This window comes from Aspergillus ruber, assembly GCF_000600275.1.
Source record: "Aspergillus ruber CBS 135680 unplaced genomic scaffold scaffold00042, whole genome shotgun sequence".
Taxonomy (NCBI): Eukaryota; Fungi; Ascomycota; class Eurotiomycetes; order Eurotiales; family Aspergillaceae; genus Aspergillus; species Aspergillus ruber.
The window spans coordinates 97138-112485 of NW_024467338.1; the positions used below are offsets into that span (position 1 = coordinate 97138).

The 15348-nt window shown below is 49.5% G+C and overlaps 6 protein-coding genes across 6 annotated transcripts; 5 read left to right on the forward strand and 1 right to left on the reverse strand.

The window, feature by feature from the left end:
• The first annotated feature begins 170 nt into the window (after nucleotides 1-170).
• On the forward strand, nucleotides 171-3163 carry aguA (alpha-glucuronidase). The gene has a single exon (XM_040783109.1). It carries the CDS (start codon nucleotides 415-417, stop codon nucleotides 2905-2907), a length of 2493 nt encoding a protein of 830 aa, XP_040634547.1. The 5' UTR covers nucleotides 171-414; the 3' UTR covers nucleotides 2908-3163.
• A 587-nt stretch (nucleotides 3164-3750) lies between these two features.
• On the forward strand, nucleotides 3751-5563 carry EURHEDRAFT_466292 (DUF3176 domain-containing protein; the record flags this gene model as incomplete). The annotated part of the gene is made up of 2 exons (XM_040785079.1): nucleotides 3751-4253; nucleotides 4300-5563. The coding sequence occupies 2 exons, from the start codon at nucleotides 3751-3753 to the stop codon at nucleotides 5561-5563; spliced, it is 1767 nt and encodes a 588-aa protein (XP_040634548.1).
• Nucleotides 5564-5744: 181 nt separating this feature from the next.
• Nucleotides 5745-6087, reverse strand: EURHEDRAFT_509838 (general stress protein; the record flags this gene model as incomplete). Its single annotated transcript, XM_040785931.1, has 2 exons — nucleotides 5917-6087; nucleotides 5745-5864 (listed from the first exon to the last, which is right to left on the reverse strand). The coding sequence occupies exons 1-2, from the start codon at nucleotides 6037-6039 to the stop codon at nucleotides 5745-5747; spliced, it is 243 nt and encodes an 80-aa protein (XP_040634549.1). The 5' UTR covers nucleotides 6040-6087.
• Nucleotides 6088-6998: 911 nt separating this feature from the next.
• Nucleotides 6999-7453, forward strand: EURHEDRAFT_390031 (Con-6 family protein). The gene is made up of 3 exons (XM_040779815.1): nucleotides 6999-7065; nucleotides 7127-7276; nucleotides 7344-7453. Exons 1-3 carry the CDS (start codon nucleotides 7025-7027, stop codon nucleotides 7420-7422), a joined length of 270 nt encoding a protein of 89 aa, XP_040634550.1. The 5' UTR covers nucleotides 6999-7024; the 3' UTR covers nucleotides 7423-7453.
• An 834-nt stretch (nucleotides 7454-8287) lies between these two features.
• Nucleotides 8288-8974, forward strand: EURHEDRAFT_280311 (uncharacterized protein). The gene has a single exon (XM_040778188.1). It carries the CDS (start codon nucleotides 8412-8414, stop codon nucleotides 8853-8855), a length of 444 nt encoding a protein of 147 aa, XP_040634551.1. The 5' UTR covers nucleotides 8288-8411; the 3' UTR covers nucleotides 8856-8974.
• Nucleotides 8975-10393: 1419 nt separating this feature from the next.
• Nucleotides 10394-12102, forward strand: EURHEDRAFT_381603 (putative MFS monosaccharide transporter; the record flags this gene model as incomplete). The annotated part of the gene is made up of 3 exons (XM_040779430.1): nucleotides 10394-10598; nucleotides 10654-11194; nucleotides 11250-12102. The coding sequence occupies 3 exons, from the start codon at nucleotides 10394-10396 to the stop codon at nucleotides 12100-12102; spliced, it is 1599 nt and encodes a 532-aa protein (XP_040634552.1).
• Between the last annotated feature and the right edge of the window lie 3246 nt (nucleotides 12103-15348).

Consider the following 15348-nt stretch of genomic DNA (forward strand, 5'->3'; position numbering starts at 1 on the left):
TGCCATGTACGTAATTGTTGTTCTGGATAAATTCATGCCGAAGTGGAAGTAAGCTGTGCATTTGTGCACGCATGAGTCAGCTAATAATGAAATGTATAATATCAGCCAATCAAATGCATATTTTCTATTTTGTATACTTCTCGCTTGTTTCTCGTTCTCATCTACCGACTCAATATGACCTAAACAATTCATCCATACTAAAACCAAGCTCTAATATCAAAAACAGCCTAAACGGAGCATCTCCGGCTCGGCAGTCTTCACGATGCAACTATACGAACCTCATCTATGCAGTACCGAACCCCGCGTCATGCCACCAAGACACATTTAGCATAAATGCACGCTTATATTGTTACTGCTGGTAGCTATGATATATTCCTCGAGGGCGCTAAATTCATGTTTGTGGGAAACTAAACCATGTTGTGCACATTTTTACTATACCTACTGTGTGCCATTGTGGCCGCAGAGAATGGATCGCAGGGTTGGCTTCGCTATGCGCCGGTTTCTTGTGAAAAGGCTTGTCAGGATGCATTGCCGTCGAGTGTTGTCGTTCTCAATAACAATGAGACAAGCCCGGTATATGTTGCCGGACAAGAGTTACAACGGGGTATCCAACGGATATTCAACAAGACCCTCCCTGTCAACTACGGTGACTGCGCGGCTTCATCGATCATCGTTGGTACTCTCGGAGACTACAATTGTACCCATAATACCCCCGAACCAGATGAGGATGGCTTCGTGCTCAACACAACAGGCGACACAGTGCAACTGCTAGGCCAGAATCAACGCGGTGCTCTCTACGCGGCGTTCGAGTATCTGTCCATGCTGGCACAGGGCAATTTCTCCCGAGTTGCCTATACATCTAATCCCCATGCACCAATACGATGGGTAAACGAGTGGGATAATATGGATGGGAGTATTGAACGTGGATATGCAGGGCCATCGATATTCTTCGCCAACGGCACGGTTGCGGAAGATTTAACTCGCGCCAGAGATTATGCGCGTCTGCTTGCTTCGATCAGGATCAATGGGATTATCGTCAATAATGTCAATGCTAACGCCACGCTGCTGGAAGCTCGAAATATCGACGGCCTACGCAGGATTGCAGACGTTTTCCGGCCGTATGGCGTGCAAATTGGCATATCGTTGAATTTCGCCTCGCCCCAGGATTTCGGTGGCCTTGATACTTTCGATTCACTGAATCCGTCTGTCGTGTCTTGGTGGGAGAACGTCACTAACCAGATCTACCAGCGGGTCCCCGATTTGGCAGGATATCTAGTCAAAGCTAGTTCAGAAGGCCAACCCGGTCCGTTGACATACAACCGCACACTAGCTGAAGGAGCGAACGTCTTTGCGCGAGCACTCCAGCCGCACGATGGAATACTCATGTTCCGCGCATTCGTGTACGACAACAATCTCAACGAGTCGAGCTGGACGGCCGATCGCGCAAATGCGGCGGTTGACTATTTCAAGCCGTTGGACGGAGAGTTCGAAGAGAATGTCATTGTGCAGATAAAATATGGACCGATAGATTTTCAAGTCCGTGAACCGGCGTCGCCTCTATTTGCTAATTTGAATCGGACCAACGTCGCAATTGAGTTGCAGGTCACGCAGGAATATTTAGGGCAACAGTGTCATCTTGTTTATCTGCCGCCGCTATGGAAGACGGTTTTGGATTTTGACCTTCAGGTTGATGGGAAAGTATCGCCCGTGAGGGATGTGATCCCGGGGAAGACGTTTAATAGGCCTCTTGGGGGGTGGACGGCTGTTGTTAACGTGGGCACGAATACGACATGGCTTGGGAGTCATCTTGCCATGTCGAATTTGTATGCATATGGTCGACTGGCTTGGGATCCGATCGTTGATTCGGAAGACATTCTGCAAGATTGGATTCGTCTGACTTTCGGTTCTGACCAGCATGTTTTGGATACGATCACAGAAATGTCAATGGCGTCCTGGCCAGCTTATGAGAATTACACCGGTAATCTTGGTGAGCAGACTTTGACAGATATCATCTACACCCACTACGGACCCAATCCAGCCTCGCAGGACAACAACGGCTGGGGACAGTGGACACGCGCAGATCGCCAAGGCATTGGTATGGACCGCACGGTGAATAACGGGACTGGCTATTCCGGGCAATATCCAGCAGAGGTGGCTCAGCTGTATGAGGACATCGACACCACTCCGGACGATCTTTTGCTGTGGTTCCACCATGTCAACTACACGTACCGTCTCCACTCAGGGAAAACGGTCATCCAGCATTTCTACGACGCGCACTACGACGGTGCGGAAACTGCTCACTCATTCGTAGACATGTGGGAGTCGTTGCGCGACAAGATCGACCAGGAGCGGTACAACGACGTCCTGGCCCGGTTGATCTACCAGGCCGGTCATTCCATCGTCTGGCGAGATGCCATCACCAACTTTTACCACAACCTCTCTGGTATCCCAGACGAGATGCAGCGTGTCGGTCACCATCCGTGGCGCATCGAAGCGGAGAGCATGACCTTGTCTGGATATGAGCCGTATGCAGTGTATCCGTTCGAGACAGCCTCCAACGCCACTGCCATTATCACATCGTCCAATTCGACCGCCGGCATGGCTTCAACAACACTATCCATCCCATCAGGAACGTACAATCTCGCAATCAACTATTACGACCTTCACGGTGGCGAGTCACTCTGGACGGTATACCGCAACGACGATCAAATCGGACAATGGACAGGCGACACCAAACTCGGCCACATCCCCTCCACCTACCTGGACGGACATTCCGCCACTCGTGTAACGTTTCGCGACATCGATTTACGGCCCGGAGATGTGCTTTGGATCGTTGGGGAACCGGATGGAACCGAGCCGGCACCATTGGATTATGTAGCGTTGCTTCCGGGGGGTGTTGTCGACTAGTGGGCGACCTCGAGTCGAGTTGGGCCTTTTAGTAGAGGCACCGTCAACAGCGTTCTCATTCTTCAAATCCACCCCCGATAGGGCTTACCTGTCATGTCTCAGCTGACGCGCCAATAGCGCAGCGTAGGTAGCATACTTAGTATGTAGAGATGCACAATACAGAGGTAGAGGGGTCGCAGATCTGATGAGTTCCGGAGAACTCCGTAGGCCCCTATCTTACTGCCGCGAATCACCGCCTGCCATATATCGCTGCTCTATATCAAACTCTTCCAAACAAAGCTCCATGAACGAGTCATGTTCGGCGACAATTGGTGGATTAATCACGGAATTTCTCGAAGCCTGCCAGGTGGCTATGATATATATAGATGCTGGTGTTTGGACTGAGCAGCCGATCAGCCCTCGTACAGGACACTTGCAGAATACTCTTACGGAGTATAGGCGGAAGTATACCATATACCTCGATTGTAAACACGATGGCTTAATGAATGTAGCTAATGCCTCTACACCAGTGTTTCTACTTCGCACCGATTCTTGACTCCGTACAAGTACCGGTTGCATATTCGTCCCATAAACAAGTAAACTCGAAAAACAAATTAGCATTGTCGATCAGGGTAATCATTCCCCCAAGAGGCAATCCTGAAGCCAACAGCTATCCCCCATAAGGCAACAGATATCCATTTACAGCCGTTGAACTCGCCCTAGTTTCACTGCTTACCCCATCTGGAATCGCCGTGAGGTGTGCCACCGCACACACCTGCACCGCACAGCATCATATAAAACCTTTCACTCGACGTCCAGCCCGAAATGCCCAATCTCAAGTCTCTGTTCGGGAGCGGCAGCAACATGGACCGTTTAAAAGATAGCCACCGACTTACTTATCTCAAAGTCGAAGATCCGCTCGACAGCGCCCCGGGCACGCCACGGCCGTTATCGCCAAACGAGCAGCACGCGTTCGAGCAGGGGCAGCAGCACGCGCAACAACATGCGTTCGAGCAGGCGTATGCGCACTCGCAGCTATCGCCCGGGTTCTGGGGCGCCGGGTGGTCGTGGGAGATTGTCAGCTGTGTGATAGCAGTCGGGTCGCTGGCGGGGATTATCGTGGTGTTGTATATTTTCGACGGACAGAGTACGCCGGATTGGCCTTATGGGATTACGCTGAACGCGCTGATTTCCGTGTTGGTGACCGTGATGAAGGCGGCGATGGCGTTTCCGATTACCGAGGCGTTGTCGCAGCTCAAGTGGTCGTGGTTCAATGAGGGGAATAAGTTGAGTGATTTGGCGTTGTTGGATGCGGCTAGTCGGGGAGCTGTGGGAGCTGTTGTCGTTCTTTTTAGATTTATTCCGAGGTGAGCTTCTCCCGATTGTTGAGATGGGCTGGGCTAATGATGGCAGGCATCTGGTTACAATTGGGTGTTTTATTATCGTCATCGCTTCGGCGATTGCCCCGTTCGTGCAGCAGGTCATCGCTATCGATATGCGACCGGTACACTCGCCTGAGCGTTCGTCGATCCAAATCTGCAACTCTAGCGAGTACAATGACTGGGGCGAGGGTGCCGGGCCGGGAATGAACAAGGTGCCGCTCTCGACAACGGGCGCGATCTACACCGGTATCTTCGAAAGCTCAAGTCCAAACAGCAACAGTATCACAATGGATTGTCCGACAGGAAACTGCACATTCGCACCGTACCAGTCCCTTGGCTTCTGCAGCAAGTGCGTCAACATCACAAACTCGCTGGACCTGAACAAGACCGGCTTTGGCACGATCGAGAACTACAAGTACACACTGCCGAACAACTGGAACTTTACCACATCGAGCAACATGATGTACCTCATGAATGCGACATCAGATCGCAGTTTCGTCCAGCTCGACCCAACTGGCTGGCCACTGGTCAACAACTTCACAGCCATCGCAGCTGGAGGCTACGGAGTGCCCCCGGACATCAGCGCAACAGAATGCGCCCTCTCCTTCTGCGTCAAGTCATACGAAGCATCAGTAAAGAACGGCAAATTCAGCGAGAAACTCATCGACACGGACACAACATCCAACTACACCTGGGGCTCATCAACGCAAAACATCGCCCTAACGCCAAAAACATGCTACTACAACGGAAGCACATACCACCAACCCTACGACAACGAACACTGCACCTTCGGCGTCAGCTGGCTCAGTCAGATAGCCATGAGCAACTCACTCCGTCCCCTGCTAAAGGGCAAGGGTTCGTTATTCGTCAGCAACCGCCCTTCCTGGTCCTCCGACACCGCGCGCGCAATCTACGGTGAAACGGGCAACCTCACTGAAATAAGCAGCATGTTCGACTCTCTCGCCTCCGCGTTAACAACACACGCCCGCTCAAAAGTCTGCGCCGCAACCACCAACGGGACAACCTGGACCGTCGAATCGTACGTCCACGTGCGCTGGCTGTGGATGATTCTCCCCATTTCGCTGGTGGCGTTCACATTGATTTTCTTCATCGCGACGATTTGGAATACGCGCAATCAGTTCATTTGGAAGAGTAGTCCGTTGGCACTGCTGTTTTCGAATGTCGATGCTCCGGAGGTGCATCCGGACTTGAGTAAGATGGAGAAGACGAGTCAGAAGATCAAGGCCAAGTTGGAGACAACGGCTAATGGGGTGCGGTTGAGGCATCATCCTTAGCGAGCCGGAGGTGTAACTTGTATAATAGCATATTGTAATATATTAATGAGACACGCACATGCATTGTCACTGCAACTGTATAATAGTTCAATCTGATTCTCATTCACTATAATATAGTATATTTCATACATCATTCAATAGCTTTCATATCCAAATAGTCATTCCATCTCATGATTCAGTATTACTCCTCCGGCTGCTGCCCACCACTCAAACCTCCCTTATGACCAGCCTCTCTGGCCCGCGGATCACCAGGTCTAAAGCTACCGCCGCTAGCCTGGCCGCCTTGCGATGCGATGTCCTTCTGTGCCTGTATTAACATACTTATTCCGGATTGCTGCGGGGTAGAAACGAACCTGTTTGGATTCATCCATATGCGCAAAGCCAGAGTTGTGCGATGACTGGCCGCCCTTCCGGGCGATGTCTTCGACTTGTTCGTGGGAGCGGTTGGCGAAGTTTCCAGGGTTTGAGGATGCCATTTTCTTCGTTTTGGCTTCGGTTTTGTTTTGTAGGCTTGTAGATAGACTTGTAGTGATTGATTGTTGATGTTGATGGTCAGTTAGCGGAGGATTGGAGAGTATTTATGTCTTTCTGACGGGATACATCATGATGAAGTCCTCTTGCCTACATTTAGAACAGGATTCTACAAAGTATACTCCATCCTGTCAAGCTCCCTGTCACCAATCGCAGCAGATACACTGATGTCGTCGCTGTGAAGTAACAAGCATCACAGTGGAGTTTGATATCCATTCTGATTCGCCAACCTGCGATTCAGTTCAGATCATTGTGATCTAGACGAATACAATCACATTCGATGTCATTTCTGGAATGTGCCGTATCCATCTACTTGGAATCGTAGTAGAATAGAAGTTCGGTACGTGATGACCGGTTCGCCCTCGGTCTGGGGTTGGGGTCTGGTTTTGCGGGGTTGTGTCAGGTTGACGTACATCGTTGACTGCATATACAACGTAAAGTAGGATAAGAATTGCTAGTTGATAGTCGATATTGCGTTGATTGGTGTTTGAGGGTTCTGTAGGTTGAGATACTTGTCAATTATGTATTTGTAGATGCAATCGTGGTGCGTATAAACGGCACCGACGGCGGAATATATATTGGATCGGATGGTAGCAGCATACTTCGATATCAATCATTCTTAGTGTTTTGTGCTTCTTGATGTAGAGTTGTGGATTGCACAATACAGTAGCAACACACAATGCACAATAATCGATACCTCATTCTCGAATCCCGCTGTGTCAACCTGCACCGTCCACAAACTACCGAACTATGACCTGCCCACGATGCAAGATCGATCAGAATACAGGATATTGTATATGACAGATAATGACACAAGTGGCGAGCTATGTGTACGAGTAGACAGAGGACAGTAAGTATAAGTATCTACTGCAGTCAACCCAGATAATCCCTCAACCACACACTACAACAACATAACCTACAAACTACAAAATGGCCGACGACAGGGTCAATGTCATGCGCGGCTACAAAGCGTCCGTTCTCCCTTTCCTGCCCCTACCTCAGCTCATACTAACAAGTGTATATGTGATGCAGCACCCTCCATAACCCCAACACCTCCGACGAAGCAAAACAAAACGCCCAATCTGTCCTTGACGATCTAGGGGGCGACCAGCCCAGCGAGGAGATCCATAACGCTCAAGCTGGAAATAAGGATCCGATGCGCGTTGCGGCTGGATATAAAGCGTGCGTTGTCCCTATTGGATTGTATTGAATTGGATGGGATGTGGGCAGTGTTAATGGCTATGTGCAGGGCGCAGCATAATCCGAATGTCACAGAGGAGGGGAAGAAGAGGGCTAAGGAGGGATTGGGGCATTTGCCGGAGGAGTAGTTTGCTTATTCTGTAGTACCCTGAGTACGGCTGAGTTGGTGATGTGGGATTATAGTTGGTTCTAATGAGAGATGTGAATGGTTGGTTGCATTTGTTACTGATGCATGTCTGTGTAACACTGCATGTGTCTCGCATGAGTCAGGTCATCTAGGAGGTACGTAGGAGGCTGATACGGTACTGTGTACTTGTAGTATTCCACGACTACGATGCAACTTCCTAGTCTGGTACTCCGATTCGGGGGAGTACTGTGTCAGGAGTCGAATATCCCAACCGATATGTCGATGAGCACGTTAACCTCCGCTGCACAGCAGAAGATCCTTATCCCTGACGAGAATAGTTCTGTCAATAAAGCTTGACTACATCCCTGACCATCTATCCATAGTCCAGGGAGATGAACAGCGAAGATCCGTGAATAAAATTAACACGAGGTTCGCACGAACTCTCGAAACTCAGCCCCGAAACGAAACCCAACGACGATGGCAGCAGCAGTGCGTGCCCGACAGGTGTCGACAAGCAATCGCATTCGCCACGCATCAGCTCAACCAACGAGAACATACATACAGCTGCCAACTGATATGACTGCCAGCTGTAAAAGTACATGCACAAGGTCACCTGCAGCAGATCTTCCCCAGATGAGGCTCGGTCGCATGAACGAGACACGGCGATGGATGATGCAGCAGATTACGACGCTCGTGTATGGAGGAACCATACAAAGTGAACCATACTTCCTCTGTACGTAAAGAGTTATGCATTCTGTGCGGTGCAAAAAGTAATATGATTGCTCCGTGGCAGCCGCCACCACCACTTGGAGATGAACTTATCCGGGGTCGAAGGATTCGTATAACAACCCGCCATTGGGGACAGAGGAGTTGTGCCACTAATACAGAGCCCAACACCTTTGTTAGATCCGGGAATCATTATCCAGAGATATTGACGACCGGAGATGCTATTGAGTGGTACACAAATTATTGTCTCGTCCATCCACGGATATGGCAGGCGAGCCTCGGAGACAAGTCGGTAATGAGCATGTGCCAGATTGCACCCGTAGTTGTACGGAGTACTCTAGAGAAAGAAACACCTCACCCTACAAGGAAATCGGTCCTGTCACCGGTGTAGATGGTAATAATAATAATTATACCGCGTTTAATATGACTGGGTCAGAGTTTTCATGGTGGACTGTGGACTGTGGACTGTGGACTGGTGTCTGGCGGTGGACCGATATTCAGGGGATGGGGAATATTATTGCCTGGAGAGTCTGGGGTCTGGGGATGTGCTGTGTAGTACATAAGTTTATTGTCTCCTTTCTCGTACTTGTGCAGAACAGAGTAGTAAGCATCTGTATTCGCGTTATCGCTCTCCGAATACGACTCCGGACTTATATACTGTGTACAAGATATAACAACCAGATTATCATGACGCAGTGCTTGTTCTGACCACATCTATCTTGGCACTTGGCATTAGCAGCACAGGCACAGCACAGGCACAGCCAAGACATCCTTCACCAATCCTTCTCAAGGCTTGTAAAAATCTTGTAAAATCTTGGTTGTGCTTGTATCGGAGGCGTGGGGAAAAACCCACACCGCCAGACGAATCGGGGCTCGTGTGCATTCCGTGTTCGCGTTCGGGGTGGATCGGCCTCTCACTTTCGGGGTCTTTTCGGCTTGAATTGTTGGCCGAGGGGGGTGCCGCGTTCGGTAAGTGTCCGGCTTCGTCCGATACGGAGATACTTGTGAGAGCAGTACTCGTTACAGTATTCTTACGGAGCCGACTCAGGGTTGAAACCAAACGAGTTACTGACACGACACGGGCTGTTTTCGCATCTCCATCTCCATTTCATCTCCATCTCCATTCTCCGCACATTATCTCTTCTCCGTGCAATAAACGAGCGTTCAACGGCGGGCACGGACTGAAGGATTCCGATTTACGACAATTCTTGCACATATCCTTGTAGCCATCCTACGTCATGCCGCTGATGGTGGTCGACAGGCTTTTACCCTGTTGGAATCCGTAGCCAGTCAGTCCAGTGTCTGTATGCTGATCGGACCAACGTAGACATCCTCGGCCATCAACTAAACGATGGTGGAGCAACGGTGGACGACGGCAGACGGTGGACGGTGGACGACGGTCGACCAACCGAGATTAGTGGACCAGAATGGGTTCAAATAAATAATAGTGCATTGGCCAGGTGTGGATTATGCGGCTTTTTGTGCATTAATACAAAAGGACAGACTGTACTCGGGACTCCGACAGCCGAGTAGTCTGTGTCCTGTGTTGCCTGGGGTGTGGTGCCCCAGACCCCCGGATACGACATGTTAGGTGCATCGCCTCAGGGCCTTTACTTCCTATCCTACTATCCCCAAGATTAAAGATATACCAGCTATCCCATCGCCATGGTCCTACCCTGGATATACACCACCATACTCTGTAAAAGCTTTGGTCAGGAATTGCCAAGAACCGATTCAGGCAGGCCTGTGGGCCTTTTCTTAAAAGTCTGATTGGGTGAAACCGCCATCCCGTGCATCAGGCCGACATCATGGCCCACTATGGTCTGTGTTGATTGGTTGCAGTCTAATTGCGTTAAGCTTCATGATATCATAGCCTTCTGAAAGAGGAATAGTTACCCCATGATCCAGAGAAGGGGCCCACCCATTCCCACTGACGGATCCTTACCGAATGCAGCATCTGTTTTCATTATTATTTTTTTCCATTTTTTTTTTTTTCATTTTTATATTTTTTTTTTTTTTGAATATTCGAATTATGACAAAGATTCCGCATCGGTGTTCAGCAAACTTATATATCCCTCTTCTCCCCAAATCTTGTCCCTTTCTCCTTTTTGCCCGTTACTCCTTTCTTCCTCCCCGGATTTGTCTTTTTAGTCTTGTGCTGGTCTATACCTGAGGCTGGACTTCGACCTGGACTGAGCTGGACTAAAAACTGGACTGGCTCCATTTAACGATAACTCCCCACCATCATGGCGCCCCCTACCTATCTGGGCCTGACAGGGAAGAAGCTGTCCCTGACGGTCTCGACCATTGCGACTATGGGTTTCTTGCTGTTCGGTTATGATCAAGGTGTCATGTCGGGTATTATTTCGGACCCGGCCTTTAACGCCATGTTCACAGCCACCAAGAATGATGATGTGATGCAGGCGACCGTTACAGCTGTGTATGAAGTTGGTATGTCTACTCTTGTACTCCAATATGTCGACATTCAATGATCCTAACGGAGTAGGATGTCTCTTTGGCGCCATCTGGGCCCTCCTCTTTGGTGACTGGATGGGTCGTCGCTGGATGGTTATCTGGGGTGCCATTGTCATGATTGTCGGTGTCATCATCCAGGTCACGGCCATTACCGATCAGATTCCTCTGCTGCAGTTCATCTTCGGTCGTGTCATCACTGGTATCGGTAACGGCATGAACACTTCCACCATCCCCACCTACCAGGCTGAATGCTCGCACGCCAAGAACCGTGGTCTGCTTATCTGTATCGAGGGTGGTGTTATCGCCATTGGTACTATGATTGCCTACTGGATTGATTACGGTGCCCACTTTGGTCCTCAGGACTTGGTCTGGCGTTTCCCTATCGCTTTCCAGATTGTCTTTGGTGTTGTCATCATTGTCGGCATGTACTACCTGCCTGAGTCGCCTCGCTGGCTCGTTGCCCACGACCAGGTTGCCGAGGGTGAGAGGGTTATTGCTGCCCTCCAGGGTGTTGAGATCGATGACCGCCAGGCTCAGGCTGAGAAGAACATTGTCATTGACTCTGTCAGAATGTACGCCTCCCTTTTTCTCCACCCAAGTGTAATATGCAGATGCTAACTTGACTAGCTCCGGCGCTCAACAATCCTCTTTCTCTGATCTCTTCACTGGTGGTCCCTCGCAGCACTTCCGTCGCATGATTGTCGGTTCCTCGTCGCAGTTCTTCCAGCAGATCTCCGGCTGCAACGCTGTCATTTACTATCTGCCCGTCCTGCTCGAGAACTCCATTGGACAATCGCACAACTTTGCCCTCTTGATCGGTGGTATCAACATGATCTGTTACGCCATCTTCGCCACCTTCTCATGGTTCTTCGTCGAGAAGATCGGTCGTCGCAACCTCTTCCTGGGCGGCTCCTTCGGCCAATGCGCCGCCATGATCATCGTCTTCGGCTGCCTGATCCCCGGTGATTCCGAAACCGCCAAGGGCGCCGTCTTCGGTTTCTTCATGTACATGTGTGTCTTCGGCGCCACCTGGCTGCCCCTGCCCTGGTTGTACCCCGCCGAGCTGTCGCCCATCAAGACCCGTGCGAAGGCCAACGCCGTCTCCACCTGCTCTAACTGGCTCTTCAACTTCACCGTTGTCATGATCACCCCCGTCATGGTCGCCCGCATCAAGTGGGGTACCTACCTCTTCTTCGCCGCCTGGAACGGCCTCTTCATCCCCGTCGTGTGGTTCTTCTACCCTGAAACTGCCGGTCGCACTCTTGAGGAAATCGACCTCATCTTCGCCAAGGGCTACCTTGAAAACATGTCCTACGTCCGCGCCGCTCGCGAACTTCCTAAGCTCTCCCAGGAGGAGATTGAAGAGAAGGCCGCCGAGTACGGCATCATGGACCGTGAGGAGAAGGTTGAGGAGCGCATTGCCGAGAATGACCCGCCTGCCTCGCAGGAGTTGGGTTCTTTCCAGCCCAGCCAGCTGTAGGCTGTACATAGTTTTTTTTTTATTTTCCTTTTCTTTATTCTCTAATTTCCTTATTTTTTGATGTTTGTGATACCTAGCACAGATGACTGTGTATGTCTTTGTCTTGCTGGTAATGAGCCATGATGCCATGGTCGGGAGGAAAATGTGGTTATATTGCTCTGCATTGCTGCACTGCGTTGCTGCACATTAATATTGCTTTCTAGTATCTAGATGATATACTTGATCTCAAGTATCTATCTTTTGTAGTTTTGACTACAGAATACAAAATACTTCTCGAATCCTTCCTTTCCAGATCGTATCAGCTATGCCGAGATCACAAAGTATGCAGGTGTGCATACCTCCGATCGTGACATTCGAATTCGACTGCGACATTCGACGCCTTCGATGCATTCGTCAGTATGTGACTTAACTCCACTGGAATGTCAACAGAAGCTGAATGGAACACCGATGGAATGCGCGTGTGTTTTCCGTGTTTGCTCAAGTACGCCAGTAATGCGCATACTCGGACGGAGGGTGTTGTACTACATACGCTGCTGCGCTGCAATGCAATGCAATGCAGATTTGATTTACTTGTTCTTATCCCTGCATTACGTGATAATATTTTCTTTGTGCAGTATGGTACATTCTGGTTGCAGTGTGCATGTTCTGTTTGTTTTTGCTGTCAGTAGTCACATACTACACTGTCTCGGCCGTGCTATACACCCCGTACTTGCGGAATCCTCTCCGTCCGTGTACATACAAAAAGCATACATTTCTCGGCTCGCCCGTGGCCGTGTCCGTTAGTTCGGCTCGGCTTCCTGCTTCCATCCGACCCTACAGGGCGTTGGCATTAGACATCAATTTATCATTTATTGCATCGGCAGCGCAGGGATGGGGTTGGCTGGCTGAATACGGGGTGCATGCTACAGGGCACAGAGACAGGACTCGTGCAGATGATCTGTCGTGTGTTGATTGAATTGAGTTGGGTTTATTATGCGCTATTGAATTGTTGATCGTGAGACCGTGTACTGTGCACCGTGCACCGTGCATGAGCATGGGCTGGGCGGGATAAATACGGGGACGGTGTACGGGGATCGTTGAGCTAGGGGTAATAGTTGCCTGAGATTTACGGAGTGTAATACGGTGTAGATGTAGGTGTAAGCATAAAATCAACCATGAAGATTTTATGATTAAACCCATACTCATACACTCATTCATACTCACGGAGTGATATAGTATCTCGGAAGTCCCTCCGCACCGCGGACTCCCCAGATGAAACAGGGTTCTTTCTGGTTATGGCGAACCACATGGGATGCGACCCGTACCGTGAAATTGAGTATACAAGAGAGATGTCAGGATTGTGGTTGTGTATATTGTATACGGAGTGATGAATGAGGAATGGTGAGCCGCATTATGTTGGATAAGGGAGAAGGTGGTTTCAGTGCCTGAGGCCGCTATCACCGCGGTCAATGACATGTACAGCGTTCATAGTCCGACAAGCTTATTGCCACTCCCATTCTTTTTCTTGCTTTAGTAGCCCGACAGCTTTCAAAGATGACCGTTACTGGATCTTTAGATTCTCCCGACTAGAGAATCACTATCAACAACGATGAAGACCCCACCATCGATGAAATGCTCGCTCGCTAAGCATTGGCTATCTACCACCTTGGCTATCCTGGGTACATTTACTCAAGCTCGCAGTCCATTGTCCGTGGCTATCTATGCAATTACTGTCAGAAGTATACATAGTCGATGAGATACAATGATTCAGCAGTGCGAGAAGCCTATGGCCTGAAGAATTAACGTTGAGGGTTGTTGTGGAGGTATACAGTGGGCAATTAAGAATATACCCACTACGTGGCCATAAATCACCCATATCCCTAGTATCCTAACTTCTATCATTTGATATTACCCCGACTAACTGACTGTTGAAATAGTGTAGACCCTGCAGAGCCACAAAACCTACCGGCGTGTTACGGCGAATACAATACCTGAGATATGTACCGCGACACTTTCAACATCCGCGGAGGAAGAATTGGCAAACGTCCACGCTATCCTAGAAGCCTATCACACCGGGAAACACCATGCCCACACAGAAAAGTGACTGTGGTTTGGAGGTAATATGATCATGGGGCCAATCGATCCTCTTTGAGCCAACCAATGCCAGCGTGAATGAGGTGATAACGCGAGGCACTCCATGTGCTAAGCACGGCGTGAATCACTTTGCGGGCCTCCGCACTGCAGACAAAGCTGACCGCTCTGGCAATGATAAGAAGTAAGTCTCCGTGGAGAGTCAGTATATTAATGGTAAGGGCCTGAGCGTGTCAGCAACTGCTCCCAGTCTGGATGACACCTGGATATGCTCGGGCGCATTATTTGGCGAGAGAACCACGGAAGTTGTAAAGCCTGGTTTGAAGACGTATCTAGTGTCGCAGGTGACACTTGCAATAACATAACCCTTACTTCAGCGACACAAAGAATATCACGAATGTTTGTTTTTGCTTGATTGAGGCAATCCGGTGACTCATTTGATATCGCACGCTAAGACAACGAGGATATGTCCAAGCATTCAAGCCCTGTATGGGGTTTCGGACAATTCTACCGTCACCCCGGGGAATTTTATATTTTATAAGGCCGACATCGATATCAAATGGATCCTGTCTACAGGTCTTGCAAAATGACACTGGTCCTATGTGTAGAATCCCATTTCTTTGTGGATCTTACGATGGCTTTATTGCTGCACGAACTCACGTTGTTCCAGTATATTTTTGCCGCAACACTATCATACACAGAACCGGATGTGTCATTCTTTAGATGACGATTGAAGCGAAACGACCAGAGCATGGCGTAAGGCACGGCATGCGTTTCCCATATAGAGACATTGCTCAGTTCAACAGGAAGAATTGCGGTCCCTGTATTATTCCACAGAAGCTTACTCAACCAGCTATTGACTCACAGGATAACTAGACAGAGTCCTATGTTCTTTTGTGAAGACCATTGTCACAGCTTGGAAGAGCAATAATGCCTCTCCATCACCATCTTGCAAAGCCTTTTACTCTTTGAATTCGACGTTATCGGATCTTGATTCGGCAGGACCCCCATGGTTTTTCGTACGTAACTCACCACAAGGAGCCAGACCCGCTGGGCTGGCATATCATTCGTTTCGCATAGAAAACGAAGATTATCCTCGGTGCTATATTCTCCCGTTGTTACTGAGTAGCGGTGATGGGAGCGTTGCCACAAACAGACCTTAAACCCTACCAGCAG